This window comes from Bubalus bubalis, chromosome 24 (assembly GCF_019923935.1).
Source record: "Bubalus bubalis isolate 160015118507 breed Murrah chromosome 24, NDDB_SH_1, whole genome shotgun sequence".
Taxonomy (NCBI): Eukaryota; Metazoa; Chordata; class Mammalia; order Artiodactyla; family Bovidae; genus Bubalus; species Bubalus bubalis.
Window position 1 is genome coordinate 7431060 of NC_059180.1, and position 25014 is coordinate 7456073.

Consider the following 25014-nt stretch of genomic DNA (forward strand, 5'->3'; position numbering starts at 1 on the left):
GAATATCCCACAGTTAAAGCTGGTGAAGTAGGCAGCCTCCTTCCCTCACTGTAATGGAAGAAGTAAATGTCTCCACTCTTAAAGTGTGACCCTCTCAGATAGCTGGGAAAATTCTGGAATGACCTCCTCTTAAAGGCCCTTGCATAACTGGAATTTTTACTGTGTTCTGAGTAGAGTTACCATGGTATGCATAATCTGCCAGGAATTAACCTCATGTGGGTGACTTTGCTCTTGCTTCTTGATACTTTTTAGATTCTTTACAATGAGCTCGTCTCTATCTCTACAATCGGGGCAGAGGGTTGGAGGGAGGCAGGGTGGGAGCATACATTTATAAAATATTCAACTTCAATCTCAGTTGCTGAATAGCCCTTAGTAGCGGGTTAACCAGATAAGAACGTAAGCAGTAATGGGTGGAGTATTTGTCCACACTTAATAATTGGTATAAAACACAACTGTGCCTTTTCAGTCCCACAAACGTCTCTGCAAAGGTTTTTTTTTGTTTTTTTGTTTTTTTTTTTTAGAAGTTCCTAGAAAGAAAAGTGTTGGAGAACTGGGCAGCGGTGCTGCAAAACATCTCTGCCCTGGTGTAGAGTCCATTGGCAGAGTCTTTGCTGGTTCTCATCATCTTCTGGGTTCTCTCTGGGCCCCTCCCACCCCAACACCAACAGAGAGTCATCGCTCAGTCCTTGCTAAGACATGGTTTAGGCCCTATAGACCCAAACCCTTCAAACACAAAGGCAGTGCCCAGAGGGGTTGGTTTTAAGATTTAAATCTTAGGGAGCCCATGATGAGACGCTTGTGCTCAGGCGTGTCCGACTCTGTGCAACCCCATGGACTGTAACCCACCAGGCTTCTCTGTCCATGGGATTCTCCAGGCAAGAGTACTGGAGTGGGTTGCTGTTTCCTATCATTACCAGTGATATAAAACACTTACGGACTCGGGAAACTCTGCTGGAGCACAGTGTTTACTGACTGGCCCAGCTCACTTCATTCCCCTCAGATGACTGGCCTGCAATCAGAAGTAGAAAGTGTTAGTTTTCAGAAGTCTTGAAAGGGCACCAGCAGAAGGGAGCCCGTTTTGGAGGCTGCTCTGTTTGCAGCACCCACACTAAGATGCCCCTGCTCCTGGGTGCTGCTGCTTTGGGGCAGCGGGAAGTTTCCATCAGGATTTAAGAAAACCGTCTCTGCTGGAGAAGGTCCCCATTGGCCTCACATCTGAGCATCCAGAAGTAAAAGAGGACCATCATCCGTTCTGAGAGCTGCTTTTTAATTCTTTTCTGTAAGAATAACAGGGCTTCCCCAATGGCTTAGTGGATAAAGAATCTGCCTGCAACGCAGGAGACACTGGACACACAGATTAAGCCCTTGGGTCATGAAGATCCCCTGGAGAAGGAAATGGCAACCCACTCCCATATTCTTGCCTGGAGAATCCCAGGGACAGAGGAGCCTGGCAGGCTACAGTCCCTGGTGTCGCAAAGAGTCGGACACGACTGAACAACGAAACAAGCACATAAGAATAACGGAGCGAGCAGTCCTTTGTGCCCAACAGGCTGTTTAAAGTGAAGACATGCTATCAGTTACCGGAAGCGCTGTTCAGTCTTTTTTCCTTTCTGTCTGTCTTTTTTCTTCCTGTCTGTCCCCTGATGAAGGATGCATAGTAAGACTCCTGGCCAAAAAAAAAAAAAAAACCAGCGAAGTCTTACAATCTGTTAGAACTACCCCCTTGCTTCTCATACCAGGCTTTTCACTGACATGCATCTTGGTGGCATTTTTGAAGGCCATGTGATGTGGCCACCCCAGCCTGCTCCTGGGAGGCTGCTCCAGTCCGGGTCTTCTAGGCTCCTGGGGTTGGCAAGCAGCCCACGGGTGCCCAGGTCCCTCCAGAGAGAACTCTAACCTCGGAGCCTGATAGCAGGAGCCCCTTTGCATGTTTTCAGGTTACCTTCCTGAAACATCTCCATTCACATGTGAAAATCAACCACCGGCTCCATGACAGGACAGGAGAGGGACGGGGCCTCAGCTGTGGAGTGAAGCTGTGGGTTGCAGGTGCCCCCATTCCCCCTGCTGGGCTGCAGGACCAGAGCTGGTCTGAAGGGGCCAGGGGGTGGTCACGCTCTGACCAGTGCTGGGGTGACTGCAGCTGGAAGAGGAGGCCGCCTCTCCACCCTCCTCAACCAGCCTGAAACAAACTCGGGGCCCGAGGAGCGGAACATTTGCAAGCCAAGCAAGAAGCTGCACACGCACTGAAGAAAGTCCAGCCTGAGAAGATGGGCATCCGAGGCGCTTGCTACCCCACCTTCAGGGTTCTCCCTCTGGACTCCTGTCCCTGGCCCCCAGCCCAGCTCACTGGTGGCGACTTGGTGACTTGGCTTGCAGTGGGGGCGGGGGTGGCGTCTTCCCCCCACTGCCATGACTGGGGTGGTCCTGGCACACGCGCTATCTAGACAGCTTCTCATCAGTTGCTCATCAGCATGCTAATTGCTGTATGACTAATTATGCCCTGAATTCCAGTTGATTTTCTTAATGAGACAGCTGGGTTAATTATGTAATCGTATGATTACATTAGCCCAGAGTGCCCTGGTGGAGGGAGCGTCTGCTGCGTTCTGATGTCGTCACAGGGTTGGCGCTCATGGGCCGCATCCCCTCCTCTTCTGCACACAGGTGGACTGGGGTCCAGGGGGTCAGTCTTTGCAGGTCTTTGCAGTCCCTCACAACAGAAGCAGCCAGCATCCCGCTGCCCTCCTGCACACACACCCTAGCACCCCGCCACCGGATGGAGTCAGAGCCCCGATTCCCAGCCCCACAGCTCCCGTCCTGCCATGTGGTTGTGGTGCCCTCTTCCTCCTCCCAGGATGTGCCTGCCTCAGGGCTGTTGGTGTGACAGTGACCAGGGCGTCCACACCAGTGTCCCAAATCTCTGCAGAACCACACTGGTCGTTCTACATAAGGTCAGAGCAGCCCAGACGGGCCCCACCCTTATTCCCAGCATCCCCCTTACAGGTGCTGTTTCACGCCTTTCTTCAGCCCTGATCTCCACACACCTCGCATTTCACTGAGAAGACACATGTGCTCAGAGGACGGTGGCATCTCCCTCCACAGGCCAGTTCTCTCATCTGAGAGTCCACTGTGCCCACAGAATCCACCTCCGCCATTATGCTCCTCTTCAGACCCTCTCTCCCGCTGCAGGAGTGTGGGTTCCCCAGACTCTCCCTGGGTGACTCTGACTCTGTTAGGCTTGCAGACGCCATGTGGCCACAGGAGAGCAGCTGGTCCCCCACAGCACTACTTCCCACCAGAAATTAGATGACATCTCCCCGCGCCCCCCACTCCCCGCCACCAGAAAGTAGATGACACCACCATGCACACAGTGGGTTTGGCCACAAAGGCAGGGGTCAGCCTGCTCTCCTTTCCCTCTCTCACACCTTAGAGCTATTAGTGAGTCCTGCTGACCCAGCCTCCAGGATGCAACCCAAATCTGACCACTCACCCCGTCAGCCACGCCTAATCCAAGCCTCTGTTACTTCTCACCCCCTTGACTCCACCTTCTCTGTCCATTCTTTCTACAAAGTCCACGGTCTGAGTGGACTTTCTGAGCTACTTTTGTTCATGTCCCCCAACAGTAAAAAAAAAAATTCAAATTTGTACCCCCCAATATATGCTATTTATTTATTTAAATGATGTACATGTGTCATTACAGCAGTGTATGAAATAATTGCCAGTCATGTACTAAAAACAGAATTTAAAGGATGTGATGAAGACTCAAAAGGACTTAAAATGTACATTTTATTAGCAGTACAAAAAAACATTTTGCTCTCAGTAAAAAATACATATATTTTAAAATCAACCTCATTGAGGCATAGTCTGTACACAATAAAACACCTGTTTTGTGTACAATTGGATACGATGGCCAGTCAGACAGTCAGGGTACAGAACACCCATAACCCCTCAAAAGTTCCCTCACAATCTCAAATGCCAGCAACCTCTGATGTGCTTTCTGTCAACCCCGGTTAGGTTCATCGTTTCTGGAGTTTCACATAAATGGGGTCCTTGGGTAGGTACTCTGATGCATCTGACTTCCTCCACTCAGTGTGGTGTGTTGGGGGCTATTCGTCCACATTTACTGGGGAGCCGTGTTTCACTGTGTGGATGTATAACAATCTGCCTTCGCATCCACCTGTTCATGGACTTTTGAACTGTTTGCGGCTGTCGTGAATAAGCCTGCTCTGAGTGTTGATAGACAGCTGTATGTGGACGTCTGTTTTCACTTCTCTTGGGTAAATAGCTAGGACTAGAATTCCTGGGGCACGGGGTGGGCTGAGCTTGACAAGGAACCGTCGAGTGGTTTTCCAAGTACTTGTGTCGCTTTAGCCCCCTCCCGCCGTGCGCGTGGGCTTCCAGCTGCCCCCGTCCTCCACACCGATTGTTGGTGTCAGCGCTTTAGGTGTTAGACGTTCTCGTGAGTGCAGAGCGTGTTTCGTTGTGATTTTAACTTGTGTTTTTCTCAGTGACTAATGATGCTAAATTTTTATTCACATGCTTTTGGACCTTCATAGAACTTCACTTCTAAGGCATCTGTTTAAATCTTCTGCCCATTTTTTAAACTGGGTTGTTTGGCCCACTGTTGAATTCTAACTTTTATATAGTCTAGATACAAAAGTCCTCTGTCAAATATATTCACTGCAAATATTTTCTCCCAGTTTCTGGTCATATAAAGAGCAGAAGTTTTTATTTTACTGAAGTCCAGCTTATTATTTCATTGATCTGAATGTCTATCCTTATGTTAATATCATATCTTGACTCTTGTGCCTTTTTAGTCAATTTTGAAATCAGATTATATATAAGTCCTTACCTTTGATCTGTTTTTTTTTTTCAAAATTGTTTTGATTCATTGAGTTTCTTTGTAAATTTTAGACTTGACTTGTCAATTTGTACAAACAAGCCTGCCAGGATTTTGATCTGGATTCCACTGTATCTATGGATCGATTTGAGGGAAATTGACAACACTACTGAGTCTTCCCAGGAGTCTTCTTTTATCTGGCTTTTAAGACTTTCCTTTTATTCTTCTTTTCAGTAATTTGACTGCTTATTGGTGTTCTTTGCATTTATCCTGCCTGGATCTTGTTGAGTTTCTTGGATTGGGGGTTTATAGCTTTCTTTGGAAATTTTGCCACTTCTTTCAAATACATCCCTCACCCCTTTTGGGGACATGTATGTCAGATTGTTATTGTTTCACAAGTTGCTGAGGTTTTAGTAACGTTTTTTTTCCAATCTCTTCTCTGTGCTTCTATTTAGATAGTTTCTGTGACTATATCTTTGGATTAGTTCTATGATCTTTTTTATTTTGCAGTGTCTAATGCTTAAGCCATTATAGGGAATTTTTTTTTTCATTTCAGATATTGTATTTTAAGTTCTAGAATTCCATCTGGTTCTTCATAGCTTCTATTTCTCTCCTTGTTCTGTTCATGTTTTTCTTTAATCCTTGAGCATGCTTATAATAATTGTTTAAGTCTTTGTCAGCTACTTCCATTGTCTCTTATAATTTCTGGTTCTGTTTTTATTAACTGATTTTTTTCCCTTCTTTGCATGTCTAGTAATTTTTGATTGGATGTTGGACATTTTAATTATTAACTGGATTTTGTTGTCTTTCTTAACAGTGTTGAAATATTTGGGGCCGGCAGTTAAATTACTTGCAGATCAACTCAATTATTCAGAGACATGCTTTATGCCTTTGGGGACAGGTCCAAACTAGCCTTTACTTTAGGATTAGCTTAGCCCTCCACTCTGGTGTGGCCCTTTGCTGTCTTCCACTGAATGTCCTGGCTGTTCAACAAGCCTCTATTCTCAGGCCAGTCGTAACTCAAAAGCCTCCTAACACTCTGCAAACTCTAGGATTTGTTGACTTAGACCTTCCTTGCAGTTCTTTGCCGAGCCTTGTGGAGTTTCACCTGATATGTACGTATGTACCTTATCTTTTATCAACAGATTTTAGATTACTCCTCTGCAGATTTCTCTCTTTCTCTGCATATCTCCTTCCTTTCCAGTGCTCTGCCCTATAAATTCCAGGTACTTCAGCCTACTGGTCTTCTGAAGTCTATCTTCTCAATCCAAAAGACCATTATGCTCTGCTTGGGTTTCCCCCTTGCCTGTGCTGCAGTCCAGGAAGTATTTCCTGGCAGAAAGTCAGGGTGATCATAGGGCTCACCTTACTTGTTTCCCTCTCTCGGGGATCACCGTCCTGCTCTGCTGGTTGTCCAACATCTGTAAATGGTGGTTTCATTAGACTGCCTAGTATTCTGGTTTATGGCCAGAGGTCAGGTCTGGTGCCAGTTCATCTGCCATAGCCAGCGGTGGAAATCTCCCAAGTCCTGTTCATTCTGTTGTTGGTTTCAATGGCTGCCATAAATGGCTGGAAAAGATCCTCACGAAGATACATAGCACCAAACCAAAGCAGTACATTATTAGCAATCTTTACAAAAACATGATTTCCACCTTTGAAAGCTGCATACCAGTTATGAGAAAATATTAGTTGAAGTTCAGCTAGTACATTTTTATTTACCTTGGTATTCAATTTTTCTTGCTAACTAGTTGGAAGATATTGTATTTTTTATATTATCAACAAATAGGTTTGAAACTCCTTTTGACAAATATTTCTTCAGGTTTGAGTTAATTGATAATAGGTAACATCTGTTGAGTGTTAACTCCGAGCCTGGCAGTGTATACACATATTATGGTAATTAATCCTTACAACAACTTAATGATATTGGCACAATATTATGGCACATTATTATGCCCAATTTATAGATGAAGAGAGTACAATATGGAGACATTAAGTAGCTTCTCTAAGGTTGCACATCCAGTAAGTGGCAGAACTGGGATTCAATAGCATGTAGTATGGCCCACACTCCAAACCATTTCTCTCTACTCCCTCTTGTTTGATATGAGGCACTGAGTTTTTTTTTGTAGACAATGTTGTCTTTGCCCATAAGTTTATGTGACGATGGGAACATTTCCAAATATCCGCTTTTAGAATGCTGTCACTGTAGACGAGTTTCATTCAAGAAGCAGTTTTTTCCCCCCACTAAGTATTAAAACATCACATTTACTTCGAAGGCATAGATTATGTGTTTATATTTTTTTAAATGTCTGCCAGGCAGCATATTACTGATAGCCATCTGCCATCACAGAACAGGGCAGCTCATTTAGAACTCTTAGCTTTTTAAAAGAAAATTGTATAACTCATCTTTAAGCTTAAAACTCTTAAATACTTTGCAGCTAGAAAACCAACAAACACTTTCATGGCACTGCAGTTTCCCTCTCATGCCGCAGCGGCTCATCTTGCAAGAGTCCTATTCTCTGAGGGCTATGTCCGTCACAATGGAATTGAATCCAAACTCAGTCCCTTAGCTCACACTATTTTTATGAGACTGTCACACTGCCTACCGTGCAGCAGGGCATCTCCGACACAGTAATTTCAGCTCTGAAATTCAGTTTGATCCTTCTTCATATTGTCTCTCTCCCTCTCTTTTTTGTTCATATCTTTCTTTAAATCTTTGCACTCAGGGCTCCCCCTCTGGCAGCTTGTCCTTTGCCACTTCCCCTTCCTTTCATCATACCTCACCAGCTTCTCTCTAGGCCTTATATATGCCTCCTCACGCTCACCCCTGGAGCCCTGCATGGCCATTCCCTCTACCAAGAGTCTTCACATTCTCTCCTCTTCAACATCCAGATCTCAACCCCAGGGTCACCCCCTCAGAGTCCCTCCCTGTCCATCTGTCTCCAGGACCCATTTGCCATTCTCCACACACTGTCTCCTCTCATCTTCACGCTTGGCAGTACTGAAAGCACCCTGTTTTGTTTGGTTTTGCTGTCTGTCTGTCTCCCTCACTTCAGTAGAATGTCAAGTCTTTGAGAACAAGCATTTTGTCTTGTTCACCGTCATGTCCCCCCAGCACCTGGCACAGTCCTGATGTCATAGAGTGTGTACATGGGTGCCAGCAGTTGGACTGAACTGTTTCTGTGGCTGCGCCTGGCCCTCCCCTGCTTCTAGCTCCATACTATTCCTTCCATGTGAATTTACTGCCCCAAAGTCTCCATGGGTCTAAACTCTGGCTCTTAAAAAAAAAAAAAAAAAAAAGGTCTCCTTTTCCTGGTTTCTCCATCTGGAAATGGTCTTCCATTTGGCCCTTCTTGCTTTACATTTGTTGTTTGTGAACATGGTTTATCTCTGTGAGGTTGGGCCTGCCTGATTCACCTGGACGTCCATCCCAGTGTCTTACCCAGAGCAGACAGATGCTTAGGACAGACTTGTTATATTAGTACTTGAAGAGACAGTATAATTTAGTCGGCTGCTGGTCCAGGAAGCAGAAATCTTAATTAGACTTTTGCATACCTGTTTGCCTGGCCGACTTCTCTCCTCCCCGTGTTCCCTGGGTGAGACGCCAGTGCCTGACATGCTGCAGGGCCCCCTCCCCACCGACCTCTGGCTGTGACGGCTAGAATTAATGAGATAATGTCCCATGTACTTAGGCGAAGGTGCTGAATACATGCAGGCAATGGTCTTGTTGTTGTTTGTTATAATTACATTCTTTGAGTCCTGTATTGCATAATGAGCTATAACATGCCTCAAAGAGCGTTTCAGGAATGAACTATGAGACGGCTGTAGAACACTTGGCAAGTTTGTCACGTCGGGAGCATGGCAGCGGCAGTAAAGCACGTTGACTGGGAGGTGGCAGGGATTTTGTGTGTTCCTGTTCCATGGATGGGTGTGTGCTCTCACCTCCCCCAGACAGTTCCCTAATGGAGCTGCTGAGACGGGCGGCTTGTGACGTTCAGAATAAGACCTAACAATACTTGTGTGGGGTTTAAATGGCATTGGAAATCATTAACGAGACAAAAAGCTATGATTTCCCCTAGATTAACATGCAGGCTGGGGTTTGGCATGCCGAAATTCATTGTTTTGGTCTCTAGCCCAAACATGCTAGAGTCATTATATTGTCATGTGGTAATTAGCTGTTCCTTTAATACAAGTAATAAAAATTAAGCCTAAGAGGTACTTTAGCAATGCCTTTTACATAATCCAAAACAATATTCAAATGCTGTAGGCGTTGAGTCATTCAACTGTACTGTAGTAAAGTTTGAAGTTTAATGCATAGAGATGTTTGAATCCAGTTCATTCTTTATTCTTTGACCAGTTTTGCTACTTAGGCGTTAACCTTTAATCGTGTTAAATTAAATATACATGCCATAATGAATAATTATGAGCGTGCTAGAATTTTCATTTACAATATAATGCTTTGAAAATTTGTCTAAAGGTCCTAGTTACCCTTCACTTGACAATGTGCATGCTATTTTTATATGTCACTGAATTCCTTGCTGAATCAAACGAGGGAAACTATTTTTTTATTCGAAGCAGATACAGTGGGTCCTGGCCTCTTAAAAGGAATGGACTGGAAGAGTTGTCAACAGAAATTTTGGGGATGGAGGGCAGTGTACTAGCTTAGCTCTTTAAAAATATAATTTGGACTGGCAGTTGTGCCGGGAAACCTACAGGAGTTGACATTCATAGAATTTTATAGAAGCACAGTGGTTCTCCTTCTCCTCAGTTCTTCCCTGATCTCTGTTTCAAGTTCAAGTTGTCATCGTACGTGGAGGGAGCCAAGGGCATGCTGCTTTATCTCCTTTAGGCCATTTGCCCGGCATGAGACCATGGTGGGAGAGGAGAAGGGCGTGGGAAGGTGTCCAGGGAAGATACTGAAATTTAAAAATAAAAAACTGCACCTGAAATGTTCTGAGGATGTTCATTCTATAGTATTATTACCACTCCTACTTACAAGGAACCATATCCCTGAAATAGCTTTTGAGATCTAATTTAATATAAATATTTTAATGCTGATAAAAATAATCATGAGAGGCCACGAATGAGAAAGCAGTGATATAGTCATAAGCTGTATATACGCACAGAATCGGTGCCCAGCCACTGGGGTTTCATGTGATGGACGGTGTTGGACACTGTACTGAACGAGCCCTGGGGCCTGAGTTTTGTAAACCCCACGAAGACACTGGCATCTCAGAGCGCTCCTGGCTCCTGGTGGCTCTGCCAACTGAGGCGTGGTAGGCCGAGTCCTCCCTTCCAGGAACCAGGGGTGGTCTGAAAAATTAACGGCACTGGTATTTGAAAATTAAGTGAGCGCTTGAATATATACCCTTGTTGATCCACTGGGCTCGGTGTTTAGCATTCCTCACCCAGAGACTAAATCTTTGCAGCCGTCTCACAAGTGATGCTGGCGTCCATACCAGAAATATCTTCCGTAATCTCTTCTAAGCCCAGCAGACTCGGGTATGCTTCTGCTCTGACAGGGCCCGAGAGTCCTAGAGGAAGTGCCCCACTGGGGCCCAGCAGGTGGATTATAAGTGCAGCAGAAATAAAAATAAAGACCCAGTTGATGCCAGAAGAACATTTAATATCTCGCCATTTTGTGCTAAATTAATGGTAAAGGCAAAGACCTCACTAGTACCGTAGATTTCCATGTCCACAGTGTCCGATTTTAGGTCCAAATCCGTTACAGGAACTGGAACCCCTTCCAGGGCCCGAGAGTGGGCTCTGGTCTAACACTCGGAAATGAATTTTCCTAGGAGACACACATGCTGACAAAGCAAGAGACTTCACTGGGAAGGGACACCCAGGAAGAGAGCGTCAGGGTAGGGAGCGAGGAGAACTGCTCCGCCATGTGGCTCACAGTCTCAGGTTTTATGGTGAAGGGATTCCTTCCCAGGTTTCTGGCCAGTCATTCCAACTCAGCGTCCTTCCTGGTGGTGCACACTTCGCTCTGCCAGGATGGATTCCTACAAGGATTCTGGGAGGTTGGTAGGACGTATGGATTGGTGTCTCCCCTCTCCTTTTGACCCTTCCTGAATTCTTCCAGTTGGTGGTAGCTTGTTAGTTTCTTATCAGGACCTCCTGTTGTAAGATTATTCATGTCAAGTGGTTACTATCATGCCTGGGCCAGGATGGGTGGTTTCAGTCAGTGGTTCACCTAATTAATCCAGTTTTTTTGTAAGGAACATGATGGTGGATAGCACATTGAATTGTCTGCAAGGCCTCTCATACCTGGCCTAGATCTCCATTCTCCTACTGTTTGTACATAATTCGCAGTGTGGTGGCCTCCTGGCAGGCTGGCTCAGTGGCCCAGTACAGGTCACCATGGCTTGGTCACCAGGTATGCCTCTCGCAAAAGGCACAACCACCGTGAGCAGACACTCAGGGTTCTCCTGTCTTCAGATCACCAGCTAGTAAATCCTGACTGTCTCCTGAGCATGCTTCATCAGTTAAAGGATGACCATGACAGAAAGTGGTCCTGTCCTGAATAGGGGATCATCTTACAAGAGCCCCCCTCAGGGGACCTTCCTCATTGGAAGGATGATCACTGATTGCACAGATCTAGGTCCGAGTTCTCTCTGCCCCTTGTTGCTGTTGTTGCTAAGTCATTCTGACTCTTTGCAACCCCATGGACTACAACCCACTAGGCTCCTCTGTCCATGGCATTTCCCAGACAAGAATTCCAGAATGGGTTGCCATTTCCTTCTCCAGAGGATCTTCCCGACCCAGGGATCAAACCCATGTCTCCTGCATTGGCAGGCAGATTCTTTACCTCTGAGCCACCAGGGAAAGCCCTCTGCCCACTAACCAACTGGAAACCTGGACGCATCACCCTGCCTCCCTGAGCTTTAGTTCCGACTTGAGCGAAAAGAAGGAGATACATGTCACACATCTTTCTCCCAGGATTGTCCTAGGGCTCAAATGAGAAAATGTCCGTAAAAAGTGTTCTGTGATGAGCAGACGCTCTCTGGGCAGCAGCTCTCATTTCCAGCTTCACAAGAATTATTAGAAACCTGAGGCTTTTGGTGCCTTCTCCGAGCGGGTGCTGGGAGATTTTTCTGGGCTCCCCCACTGCCCCTGCCCACCCCACCAGCCACCATGTATATCTCTCACTCTTCCTAGCAGATCAGGGAATGAAAAATCCTTCAAGTGTCACACCAGGCCAGGGCATTGCGCAGATCCCAGGGAGTCCTGGTCAATCTCATCCCATTCTTACGCACTGGATTCTACCTGTACGTCCCTTAGTGGCTGCAGAGATGAACCCTGTCCACCCAGCGGGGCCCCGGGAAGCTGACGGCCTGGGAGCCAGGTGACCTGCTCCGAGCCTCTGCAAAGGTGGCTCAAGTGTGTCCAGAGGAGGGTGACCCATGTGTCCCTCTTGCAGATCCCGTTCCCGCGCTGGACCTTGGGCAGCAGCTCCAGCTCAAAGTGCAGCGCCTGCACGACATTGAGACAGAGAACCAAAAACTTAGGGAAACGCTCGAAGAGTACAACAAGGAATTCGCTGAAGTGAAAAATCAAGGTTGGTGGAAGATGTATTTGTTCCTTATGTTTTCTTTTCTTCTTTCTTTTTTCTCCTGTTCCTTTTTTTCTTCTCTTTCTTTCTTTTTTTTTTAATTGATTTACCCATACTGTTGGGACTAGCTCTGATTGTCACCTATGTCATAGAGTCCAGGTGGGGCAAGAATCGGAGTCATTACAGAGAGATAATAATAACACTTAGCTATTGAGAAGGAAAACTTTTCCTCCACACTATGTCCACATATGATTTTATTGCCTCCCTGATGGGACTGATCAGGAGTCTTTAAAAATTCTTCCTGAATCATCGTGTGATAGGGTCTGCCTTTAAAAGACGGATGTGTTGCCTGCAGGTGGCACCTGTCAGACAGCCAGCTTATGATCAAAGGGCCACATCCAGTAAGTGGTTTAATAATTGCTGCTGATACATTAAGGCTTTAGATGAAGGCTCCACGTCCCCACACTTAAGAACCCCCGTGTCCTCGTCAGGGTCACCTGTTCATAACGAATCTAAAGGAGGAAAACAAAACTTAGCCTCTTGGTGTGGTTGTCCAGCTGTCAACAAGGAGAGAGGGCAAAGGCTGCCTGGCTTTTCCTGCCAAGGAAGACCGGAGAACTCTCTCCTACACCTAAGATGCAGATGCGTCCCAGTTCAGGCTTCCTTGTCTTAGAGAAAAGCGCCGTCCCATCTGACAGCCGCGGCGGGTCTCAGCCAAGTCCAAGTGGAAATGGGCCTCTTTGGTTTTGTCTGGGGTAAGGATGAGGAAGGTGACAGAAAAGAGAGCAACCTGCTTGAGGGACTTCCCCTGAGGGCTGCAGAAGGAATTACTTGATGACAATTTTTAAAAGCATCCTTGAAGGACTTCCCTTGGCAGTCCCAGTGGTTGAGACTTCGCCTCCCAATGCAAAAGATGTGGATTTACTCCCTGGTAGGAGAGCTAAGATCTCACCTGCCTCACGGCCAAAACAGAAAACAGAAATGATACTGTAACAAATTCAACAAAGACTTTAAAAATGGTCCACATCAAGAGAAATCTTTTTTTAAAAAGAAAGAAAGGCTTTTTTAAGAAAAATTTAAAAATTAAAAGCATCCTTGGGTTCTGAGACCTTTGGACCCAGGCTGGCGAGGAGGGATGGTCCACGGAAAGGACCCAGGAAGAGTCAGGAAGGTCCAGGCCTGGACAGTGAGGCAACAAGCCTGAAGACCCCTTCCTGGGGGACGCCCCCTCGTTCTGGCCCCACAGGGAGTGGAGAGGCTGTGGACTGGAGGAACAGCTCAGTCCTACTGGGGAGCGAGGTGTGGACTTAGGTGGAGGTGGTGGGGGGGCATCCAGTGAGAGAAGTACTCCCTCCTGGCTCTGGTCAGAATCACCCACGCTCAGGGGAAAGAGAACCCGGAAATTCTGGTTCTGATGTTTCTGAAGCACCAACCCAAAGCAGGGGGGCACTTGTTGTTTCCTTCCAGCGACCCCTGCCATCTTATTTGGACCAATCCACCACCTGGGTTTCCTTCAGTATGATTTGGTTCTGGTGAAAGGCGTGTGCCCCCTCCCCACCTGCCTCATCACCCACCCCACCCCAGGGGGCCAGTTGCCCAGTGTGAGGCCATCACCTCCCCCAAAAGTCTCACCTGATGGGCATTTTCAAATGAAATGCAGAGCCCAAGGGTCTTCCCTGGCAGTCCAGTGGTTAGGACTCCACACTTCCATTGCAAGGGGCACGGGTTCAATCCCTGGTCGGGGAACTAAGATCCCACAAACCCTGAGGCGCAGCCAAAAAAATAGAAACAGAGAGCCCATGCCTTAAGAACAAAGGCTCTGAGGCTGGCAGACCAGGCCGGGGGTTCCCTTGGTTGCCACCACTTCGCAATGGGAGCAGAGCTCTTGAGTGTCCTCTGCTCCTCCACACTGCTCGCCCTGCCCTCCGCCTAACCTAACCGCATCCCTACCCCAACCCCGCTCCACTCACACGGAGGGGCACAGGTGGAACACACCCAGGGCAATGTCCTGGCCCCGGGCCCAGGTGGCAGAGGAGGGACAGAGGCTCCAGCACAAGTCACCCTGGCTTACCAAGCAATCCCCCCGGGGTGGGGGTGGTGAAGAGACCCCATCAGACAGAGTGGAGCTCCCAGCTAGTGCCCCAAACTCCCCTGGAAGGAGCATAGATGGGTCAGGGGCTGCCCAGATGTCTCCAACCCATTGTTCAAAGCAGAGATGCCGCCTGTTTACAGCCTGTAGACTGTCGACTAAAGAGAATATGCAGGTGTTTCCAGAGGTGACCTGTCACGTGTCCGTTTTGGACGCGTTCCACTCCCACCCAGCCTGCGCCCCTTTGTTCGTGTATCACTAACCATTGTGATACATTTCTTCCAAGCCTCAAACACTCAGCCCAAGGGGCAGGAAGCCCCCTATTCGTCTCTCAGATGCCTTGCCAGGGTCATTGGTCTTAATTCCCTCTCTCCTCCTCTGAGTAGATCTCGCTGGTTCCATTTAAAGAAAAGCACCAGTTTCTTATTTTAACAAAAGAGCTTCTAGCTTTTCTCCATAAGTCACGTGGGCATAAACACCCGGCTGTCAAGCTCCTGCCTGGGCCAGCGTGTCCGTGCAGCTCAGGGAGTGGAAGCCAATGTGAGTTACAGCCCAAAGGGACCAAGGCCACCAGTCCAAGCACTTACACGAACAGAGACCTGGCAGGCGACCTTGTCACGTGAGCCTGGGGCCCTGTTGTCGCAGCCCCTTCATGGCCTCACCCTACTCAGCCTGCTGAGCGCCCACCATGTCGGGTACTGGGACCATTAAGGCACTCAGTCCTGCCTCCTATGTGATGGATCCTCATCTGAGCAAGTGTAGTCCCTCAAGGACTTCTCTCACCTTGGAGCTGGGGCTGCAGTACTTGGCTGGGGGCCGGCCAGCACCCCCAGCGGGGTGGAGGTGTCCATGCCGAGGCAGGTAGAGCGATGCTGCCCTAGCCACCAATGGGTCTGAGTTAGGACCCTGCCCTGTTCGTTGCATCTGCTCTTGTGTTCCCATTTTGGGCCCATAAACACACACTTGGTGGAGAGCAGAGCCCGGGCTTTCCGGGGGGCCCTGCCACCAGGTACCACGGGGCTTCATCTCGCAGCATCGCCACCTGGCACGCGCCCTCCCTCCAACGTGGCTCCCTTGGGCCCTAAGTCATCCACGCTGCACATGCAGCCCAGGTCTGCCAGACTGTGGCCAGGGAGGAGGGTGCTCTCAGCACCCAAGCTCCGGAACTGGTCCCTTCCAGCCAAAGAGACGTGCCCCAGACCCACTTAGTGCGCCACGTGTCTCATCACTCGTGAAACAGCAGGGCTGCAGCCCACAGCCGGGGAGGTCTGTAGGCTTCTTCCAAAATGTGCACACAATTATGAACTGTTTTATTTGTAAGAAAGTACTTAAACCTACACTAAAACGTTATTAATCTTCCCTCAGTAGAAGACTAATTTCAGATTCATCAATACGATGATATTATATTTTAGCATTGATTTCCCCCCCTTCTTTTTCTTAAGTTGTATTAGAGAGACATAGTTCTTCTTCCCAGCAAAATCCATTGATCCTCCTCAACCTAAATGTTTAAAGTTCAATTTAACATTTAGGGAGTAAAAGGTCTCCGAAGGGACTCGTAACCATTGATTTTGTGTCAGGGTTGAAGAGCTAAAGTTTAAAACACACCGATCCTCCTAGGTTACGAAAGCCTAGTATATATAGCTGTGTGGAACCATGCTTCTCTTACTGGAGTTTTTTTTTCCCCCCCTTCTGCAGAGGTTACGATAAAAGCACTTAAAGAGAAAATCCGAGAATATGAACAGACTCTGAAGAACCAGGCTGAGACCATAGCTCTCGAAAAGGAACAAAAGTTACAAAATGATTTTGCAGAAAAGGAGAGGTGAGCACGTTTTGGGGTCTGCAGGCACCCACGTGCCGATGTAAGGTTTTACTTGTTTATATCACAAGTTTTGTTGTTGTTGTTGTTAAAGCAATCCTGTGAAACAAGCCCAGGTTGGAAATCAGAATCCTAGGGGCTCTAAGGCAGTAGCCTCCAAACTTTTTGGCACCAGAGACTGGTTTCATGGAAGATTGGTTTTCCACAGAATTAGGGAGGTGGGCATCGGATGGTTTCAAGATGATTTAAGCACATTCCACTTACTGTGTGCACTTTATTTCTCTTATTATTAAACCGGCTCTACTTCAGATCATCAGGCATTAGATCCTGGAGCTTGGGGATCCCTGCTCTAAGGCACAGTTTTGTTTGAAAACCATAAGTGTCCCTTGTTCTGTAATTTGTAAGATGGGCTTGAGTGAAGTGTACCAGTCTCTCCCCCATTGGGGAATGGTGTCTGGTGGTCCAAGGGTGTGTCTGTTGGGGCTGTGTGAGGCGGAACTTGAGCACAAAGCTTGTGTGGTTGACACATGGGGGTTGTACCCCAGGTGAGATGAAAGGGGCAGGACTGTCTCCTGCTGCCTGTCCTCTCTAGGAAGCCCTGGGTGACCCCAGGCTCCTGCTACCTTCTTCAGTGGAATGTTAGTATTTTAACATCTCCCTCTGTCTCTGTCTCTCTCACACACACACACACAACATCTTGGTTTGTTGGCACTGGTATCAGTAAAATGTGTTCATGCACCATCTAGGGGTTGTGAGTGTTAGGTTTCCACTGGCCTGCTTCACCCAAAACTTTGCCACAAATAACGAGTTGGATTTTCAGCTAGTGTGACGACTTAATGAAAGTTAGATTTCCTGTGAAAACCATAAGGACTGTTGAAGTCACCAATTCAAATTGCACAAGTCAGGCTCTCAGAACTCTGGTGAAGCCAAAGTGTAAAAATTTCAGCCTGCCGTGGAGAATCATGAGACCATTAACGAGAGGCACTACATGTCTGGTTACAAGTGAGAGGCAGGCCCATGATGGCATCCTGTGGCTGTTTCCCGTGGACTGGGAAGCAGCTGCTTAGACTTCCATGAGGTGGGCCGGTGGAGCTCTCAGGCATCACCAAGGCCTCTCCGGGGCACCGTGAAGCTGGCTTCATTTAGAAAAGAGGAAGAATGCCTGCTGCACTCACTGCCAGGCCCTCTCGGGGCATCGTCTCACCTAGTGTCCAGCACAGAGCTGCCAAGCTGACGGTCTCATTTTTCAGGTGGAGAGACCAGGCCTCAGGTTAGGGACCTGCCCCCACTCTCCCACCCAGGCACCCAGAGGTGGGGCCGGAGCCCAAACCACTGCTGCACCCTGGCCTCCTAAGGTCCTTGCTGCAGCACCAAAGCCAGTCATTCAGGCCAAGCCCAGCTCTGCAAGGAACACCGCACCCATACTGCTGGGAGAGCCCCACAAAGTCAGGGCTCAGAAGGACGAGTGGACTTTTGACCCAGCAGAAGTGGAACTGCTGCTAAATATGTCTCCTCGGGAAGTACTTTATGCCCAAAGAGATTTCTCACCCTATTACTGAAAATTGGGGGACAGGGGACATGTAAGTCATTGAAATGCCCTGCCAACAAGAAATGGATACATAAGAGATAGTTTTGTTGAATTTGCAGTAACCCCAGAAATGTACCTGGCATAATATGAAGTGAAAAACGCATAGTACAGAATTATAGACAATGTGGTTACATCTGCACAGAGCAAAGTCATGCTTTATCGAAGTGTTACAATACATTCCTATAGAAATTTAATATTATTAAGTTGGTTTTTCAAATTAGGTTAAAAGATTGATTATATTGAAAGATACAAATAGTTGACCACTGGGGGGTGGGGGATAAAGCTAGATCTTTATCTCATTCTTTACCAAAAAATTGAAATGGATTAGGGTTTAAATGTCAGTAATTAAATCATATACATATGGGAAGAAAACATGGGCATTTACTTTGTTTTGAATGATTTTGGAATGGAGAAATCTTTCTAAGCATAAAAGAAAATTTATATAAATATGACTGCCTAAAATTTCATACAGACTTTTAAAAACAAATAAAGATGAATAACATTTTTATACCATCAAAAAACTGGGAAGAAATATTTGCACCACATAAAAGAAAGGGCTAATTTTCCTTACATACAAAGAGCTCTTACAAGTTAATAAGAAAAAGTCAGCACTACAAAACATGGGCAGAGGAGAGGAACAGACAGTTCATACGAAGAGAAATTCTCAGCTTTATTCCACAATAAAACTAAGTTTAATTTTATCCAGTGTTGGCACAGCAGAACACTCGAATGTTGTTGGCAAGAGTTTAAATTGGTGAGGTTCTTTTTGTTGGAAAGTTTCTGAATATCTATCAAAACAACAAAAACAATTGCACATACCCTTTATTAGTTCCTCTGTTTGAATTTTATTCAACAAATTCACTGTCAGAATTATGCAACAATACCTATGATGATCACTGTAGAATTGTTTAGTAGAAAGAAATTTGATAAGTCATCTAAATGCCCAGAGAAGCTGAGTGGAGTCAGTTATTTAATAAGAATGGGAAAGAGTTATATATGCTAGGGTAGACTATTTCCACAGTACTGAGATAAGTGGAAAAGCTAGCTACAGGAGAACACGTGTGCCCTGACCCCTTTTGTGTGAAAAGAAAGGGTTTTCTGTTTATATACATTGTAATATATCACATCTGAGTTTATATTATGCTACCGTACATTATATATTACATTGTATTTCTATAAATAAAGAAAAATTCTAAAGAGCTACAAAAGAACTCTATCTGAGGAGTTCAAATAGAGCCAAGACAGAGAAAGGACAGTTTACCTTCCATCTCTTATACTATTTGTAGGGTTTTTTTTTCCCAACACAGAGCATTTATTAGTTTTATAATTGAAATAGGTGCAAATGCAAGCTGTGCTTTTCCACAGATGATGGAAATTTGGGTGTCTTTTTTTAACTGTGCCATTTCTACTTTTCCGTATTCCCAGGTTTCTTCTTCATGAGAGCATGTGTTACATTCAAACCATGTAAAAATAATAGACTTATTTTTAGAGATTTTTCTGCCGATGAGGAGGAAGGAATGCTATTTATTGACCAGGGAATTCATCTGGAGATCCTGGGAAATATAAATACATGGAATGCGGCTGCAGACATTCAGAATGCCCCCGTTAGGCACTAGCGTTGCACCCGCATTCCATTCCAACAGAAACGGAGCAGCTGCCACATCTCTTCAGCACATCCTTTATTCCAGCAAAGTCCTTCATCGTGTCAGCAAAATGCAAATGCATCATTCTTGTCGGGCTAACTTCAGGAAACAATGAGTGCGTGATGATGATTTTTCTTTTATTTCTTTTTTTAAAATAACTGGCATTTCAAGAATAAGCTGCATTTAGGATAACCTTCTACATCAATTGCCTTGCATCAGGTCCTACAGGAAGTACACCTCCCCTGGGGGGTGACGTGTGGGTAAGAGTCAGGGGGTTAAAAGTCAGGGCATCAGGGCTCGTGGCGTTACTAGTGGTACCCAGCCGCATGTCTGCCGCCAGCCGTTTAAAGGCAGCTCATGGCCATAGTTCCAGAACCCACAAGACATTTGAGCTGCTCAACAAGATGACCAATCTGGCTTCCTCCTCTTCCTTTTCAGAAAGCTGCAGGAGACCCAGATGTCCACCACCTCAAAGCTAGAAGAAGCCGAACATAAAGTCCAGACTCTGCAAACAGGTGTGCTATTCTGCCTGCCCATCAGGCCACTGCCGGCCAGACTGACCCAGGACAGGTTTACTCCACATCCCAGTCCCTGCAGGTCCCCCTGACACCTGTCGCCCACCACTGTGGTGAGCCTAGAGGAGGGAGGGAGCCAGCCCACACCCCAGTGTGCCTCAGACACCACTCGCCTCCCTCCCCCACACCGCCCCCTTCCCACCTCAACTTCGTGAGTCACCCACTCTGAGTCCTGCGAGGCAAGGTGGGAGGCTGCAAACTCCATGTACATCACTGCCAGGAACCATCCTTTCTTCCTGCTCTTTTTCCAACAAACACGTCTAAATCACGAAACTGTCAAGGGCTGACTTGTCATTTGGAACATAATGGAGGAAAAAAACCATTATTTCTACCCTGTGAAGTTAAGGAGAACAGTAACAGCAGACCTTTAAAACTGCAAAAGTACCCAAAAATCTATGCTCAGGTTTTTCTTTAAACTTCTTTTTGCCTTTTTTTCTTTTTGTTCTGAAAGAGACACGGGACTATATGTTTAATTTAAATGTGGAAAAATAACAGAAGACATCATAATCCAGGTTTAAAAAAAAATGACAGAGTGGGAGAAAATAATCACAACAAATTCAGATACGTAAGATCCCCAAAATATAAAGATCACCCAAAAATCAATAATAATAGATGAACAGTCCAGGAGAACAAGGAGCTAAGGATGGAAACAAGCAGTTTACAGGAAAAACACACAGCCAATACGCATATGAAAAAAATGTTAATTTTGAATAGGCAGGGAAATGCTAATCAAATCAGTGAGAGATTGTTTTGCCTGTCAGATTGTCAAAAAAAAATGTTTTCAATTGATAATATCCAGTGTTGGTGAGAGTATAAGAAAAGAATCACACTCAGTATTGATGGGAATGTAATTGCCTCTTGGGAGGCCAGCTGGGTGGTATTTATCTGAAGTTGGAACGTCCCAGCTACTCACCCAGCACCTTCCCTTCAAGGTATCCTGATGCCCCGGGCGCGTGGCAAGCCCTGTGCAGGAGCTAAATTGTTACTGTCATCGTCATGCCCCAGCATAGAGAGATTTCTGTGCTTCTGCTCAGGGCAAAGTGTAAATCTCAGAAGATGTTTGTATCATCCTATTTATGGGTGCGTGTGTGTTATTCACTCAGTCATGTCCTACTCTTTGCGACCCCATGGACTGTTTCCCACCAGGCTCCTCTGTCCATGAAATTCTCTAGGAAAGAGTACTGGAGTGAATTGCCATTCCCTTCTCCAGGGGATCTTCCTGACCCAGGGATCAAACTCTGGTCTCCTGCATTGCAGGCAGATTCTTTACTGTCTGTATTTAGGGGCGGGGCGGAGAGGGGGAGGGTAAAAATATACATATGTGTATATATTTTTAATTTATGGGAGTGGGTAAAAATAAAATATATATATGTATATACACTTAAACATATATGTAATTATATATGGAAATATTTTTTAAATAGTGAAATTTATTTAAAACCAGGAAATTTACCTAATTAGAGGCTCATGGGATGAGATGAAGCAGCAGTGGAAGGGGATTTTTCTTTTCCATTCTGTGATACTTTTGTAATCTTTGCCTCCTTTGAAATGAGAATATGATTTTTTTTTCTTTCTGATTTAATAGGAACAATTAGTATCTTATATCATGATTTTATGTCCTCTGCCTTTCAGCCCTGGAAAAAACTCGAACAGAATTATTTGACCTGAAAACCAAATATGATGAAGAAATTACTGCCAAGTAAGTCTTTGCCCATCTCCCTCTGTCCGCATGCATTTGGTCAGGTAGCTCCCAGTACTGCTAATCCATGAAAGTTCTCCCTGCTTCACCCTCCTGTTGATTGACTTTGCAAAGTGGTACAGGGTTTAGAAGATACTTGGTGTCTGAGCTGCTGTAAAGAACAGAGTGTCATTCCCATGATTCCTTGCATAAGTTTAAAACCTAAGATGTGACAATAAGCTATGTCTGGTGCTCTCAGAACAGCCCTTCCAACTGACACTTTTTTTCCAAATTATTGTGAAGCCCCGTCACCACTGTGCCTTTTTCTAAGAAATTTTGGGAAAGCGTCAGCACAGAGAAGGTGTGATACTTGGGATGTTTTGTGGAGCTGGTGTGTGGCAATAGCATCACCTTCTACCCGTGCCCAAAGCCTCCACTCCCACACCGATCTATCTGTTCAAACCCCACCTTATGGTGCTAGGCGTCCATGTGCAGACACTTACACAAAGTAGGGGTGTGTGCATCTTTGGGCAGGTATATCTGATAAAGGTCTTGTCGGGAGGGAATCAGTGATCCACTGCAGGTACCCTGTTGCCAGCCAGCAAGCAAGAAATCACACTGACATAAAATCAAGAAAGAAAAAAAAGTAACAGATTGTTCCCTGAAAATGCCAGGCTAGTGTCTAAACTACTTTTTCCTGTCCCGGGAGGCTCCTCCCATCTCCCCCAGACACCCATCCACCACTCCCTACCCCACCCCACTCCATCCCCAACAGCTGTGTCTCCAGTAAGACTCAGCTCCTGCTGTGCTCACACCAGGCCTCAGTGGGCACTGGTGGGTTTTGGGGGGGTGGCTCTGAATAGCGCCACCCTCCTCCCCTGCTCCGGCTCCACGTGGGGCTCTGGTACTCAGCACCTTCAGTCCGACCTCAGAGGTTGCTGCTGGGCCAACTGCTCTCAGGGCACATGGGCAGGGGTGGGGGGGTGGCGGGGATTGACCTTTGGCCTGGATTGTTCAGCAGCTGGGCCAGGTGGTCAGAACCAATTTCGATCATGAGCAGAGAACTTCTTCACAGAGACTAAAATGTCCCAGTCAGTCTTGGTGGTTCTGGCCAACGTGTTGGCACATCTAAATCCTGGTGGAACCCTCCAGATCACTGTCCCCTCTTCTCCTAGTGTGCTAAAATGTGACTTCAGATGGTACAGAAAGGACTGGTTCTAAGGTCCCGTGACCCTTAAAATTACACTTTGAAAACTGGCAGTTCTGGTATTAACCCTTCTGATCCCGGGCATCACTGTCGATGAGCCACAGGCATGCCCTCCCCACTGAGCCCACAGTCTGAGAGTTCCTTACCCCTGCAAACATATCCTCCGAGGCACCACACCAACTGCTGTCCCCTTGGCTCTCCTAGGTGTCCGTGTCTGGGTTTCCTTTTCTACCAGCCATCTTTGTTTTTCTACTATTTCTGCTTAGACTTTATTCTACTACATAGGTTGTTTTTCTCAGTAAATTTGAATTTTTTTAAATTATAATACTTTAACCTGATACATAGTTCCAACCTTAGTTTATAGCATTTCTTTTCTAACAGTTTAATCTGAAGATGCTATGCTGATTCCTTGATTCATTCACTCTTATCCACATCATCTCGCTGACAAAATTCATAGAGACCTTGGGGGCTGATATGTTGGATTGTTTCCTTAGTTTTTGTTAATTTATGTTTGTTAAACCACACCTCTTTCTAAAAGGCACAGATACATCTTGTGTATCTACAGTCAACAAAGTTTGCTTTATTATGCACTTAAAAACCTTTTTTGTCTCCAGCCATACCACGCTAAACGCACCCTATCTTGTCTAATCTCAGAAACTAAGCAGGGTGTGGGCCTGGTTAGTACTTGGGTGGGAGACCTCCTGAGAATACTGGGTATTGTAGGCTTTAAAAAAAAAAAGAAGCAGCAGCTTTTGTACAGCCAACCAGGAAGCCCATCTAAGCCCATGGTTTCCAAACTGTGGGTCGTGATTGTGAAATCTGTTTAGCAAGTGGCAACCAGCTAGTTGGGTCATAAGTAGAATATAAGGAAGGTGGTGACCGGGATGGCCTGGGGAAAGGAGGAGGGAGGAAAGGCATCTTCTCCCCATCCCTAGCCTTTCCTTGCTGTGCTTGGAGCCAGGGTGCGATGCTCAAGGATGATTCCAGTCTCCCAGGTGGTCTGCTCCCTGGGAAGGGTCAGAGGTGCCTCCTGAGATGACAGGATGATTTTCAGCCCTCAGTGTTGCCTTAAGTTACTGTTCGTTGATGCAGGAAACCCAGCCTGAGTCCATTCTTTGGTAGCCAGCTGCATCATTTGACGGTAAGATTGTTAAATCTCAGGTCACCTGAATCAGCAAGGCCACCCAGGAGAGCACCAGAGGCCGGTCCTCCTGACCCCAGACCTCTCCCTTGAACTTATCAGAGCCCACTGACCTCTGATAAATGGCAGTAGTTGATGGAAGCTCAGGGAGAATCATCTCTAGACTACGTCCCACCATATCAGTGTATCTTAAGGCCAGAAAGCTTTTTTTCCCCCCCCCCAAAAAAATACACATAAGTGAAAATCCACACATTACTTCTGCTTTTTCATTGAACTAGAGTAAATGGAGGATAGAATCAAAAAACATGGAGTCTGTTCTTCTGTCATGTAAAATGCTTTGCCTCCAGACTGCAGCTCTAGTTACCACCTGCTGACGGGGCCACAGGTGCCCTTAGGGTGCATCCCCACCTGTGATCGTAGCAGGAAACCCTCGTCTCCTCGGATGAGTGGGGAGGCAAGAGGTGCGGCATGTACCTGGGCACAGAGAGAGTCAGCCAGATGGGCACAACCCAGATCCACCGTCAGCTCCACTGATGTTCCTGGAGGCCTTCAGAGAGGCTCAGGGAGAACAGCCATTGCGATCCAGCACAATCCCTGCTGTCGGGGGGACATTAGCATAGCATCTGCAGCATCGGGGTGTCCACAGAAGACAGACAGCCCCCTCCAGCTAGGATGGTCAGGAGGGAGTTTAACATGGCGCCACAGGGACAGGGAGGACCAGCTGGACGCCGGTGTCCTGAGCAAGCACTGGCCGGGCCTCACTCTGCCGGTATTGGGAGGGGACAGGGCTCCAGGGCAGTACCAGCAACCCCTGACCTTACCCTCCTCTGGGCCCTGGCCAGGACTCCCCACCGCCAGGGGAGGACCAGCAGGAGAGGGAGCTGG

At 46.6% G+C, this 25014-nt stretch overlaps 1 protein-coding gene across 12 annotated transcripts in view; it reads left to right on the forward strand.

Moving 5' to 3' along the window:
- Window positions 1-25014, forward strand: part of CUX1 (cut like homeobox 1) — a 360547-nt gene that overhangs the window by 206294 nt on the left and 129239 nt on the right. For all 12 annotated transcript variants that reach the window (XM_044936115.2, XM_025275401.3, XM_025275402.3 and 9 more), the window contains exons 5-8: window positions 12261-12398; window positions 16177-16300; window positions 19967-20043; window positions 21736-21802. In XM_044936115.2, coding sequence (XP_044792050.1) covers window positions 12261-12398; window positions 16177-16300; window positions 19967-20043; window positions 21736-21802 — 406 coding nt within the window. The remainder of the gene's footprint in view (window positions 1-12260; window positions 12399-16176; window positions 16301-19966; window positions 20044-21735; window positions 21803-25014) is intronic.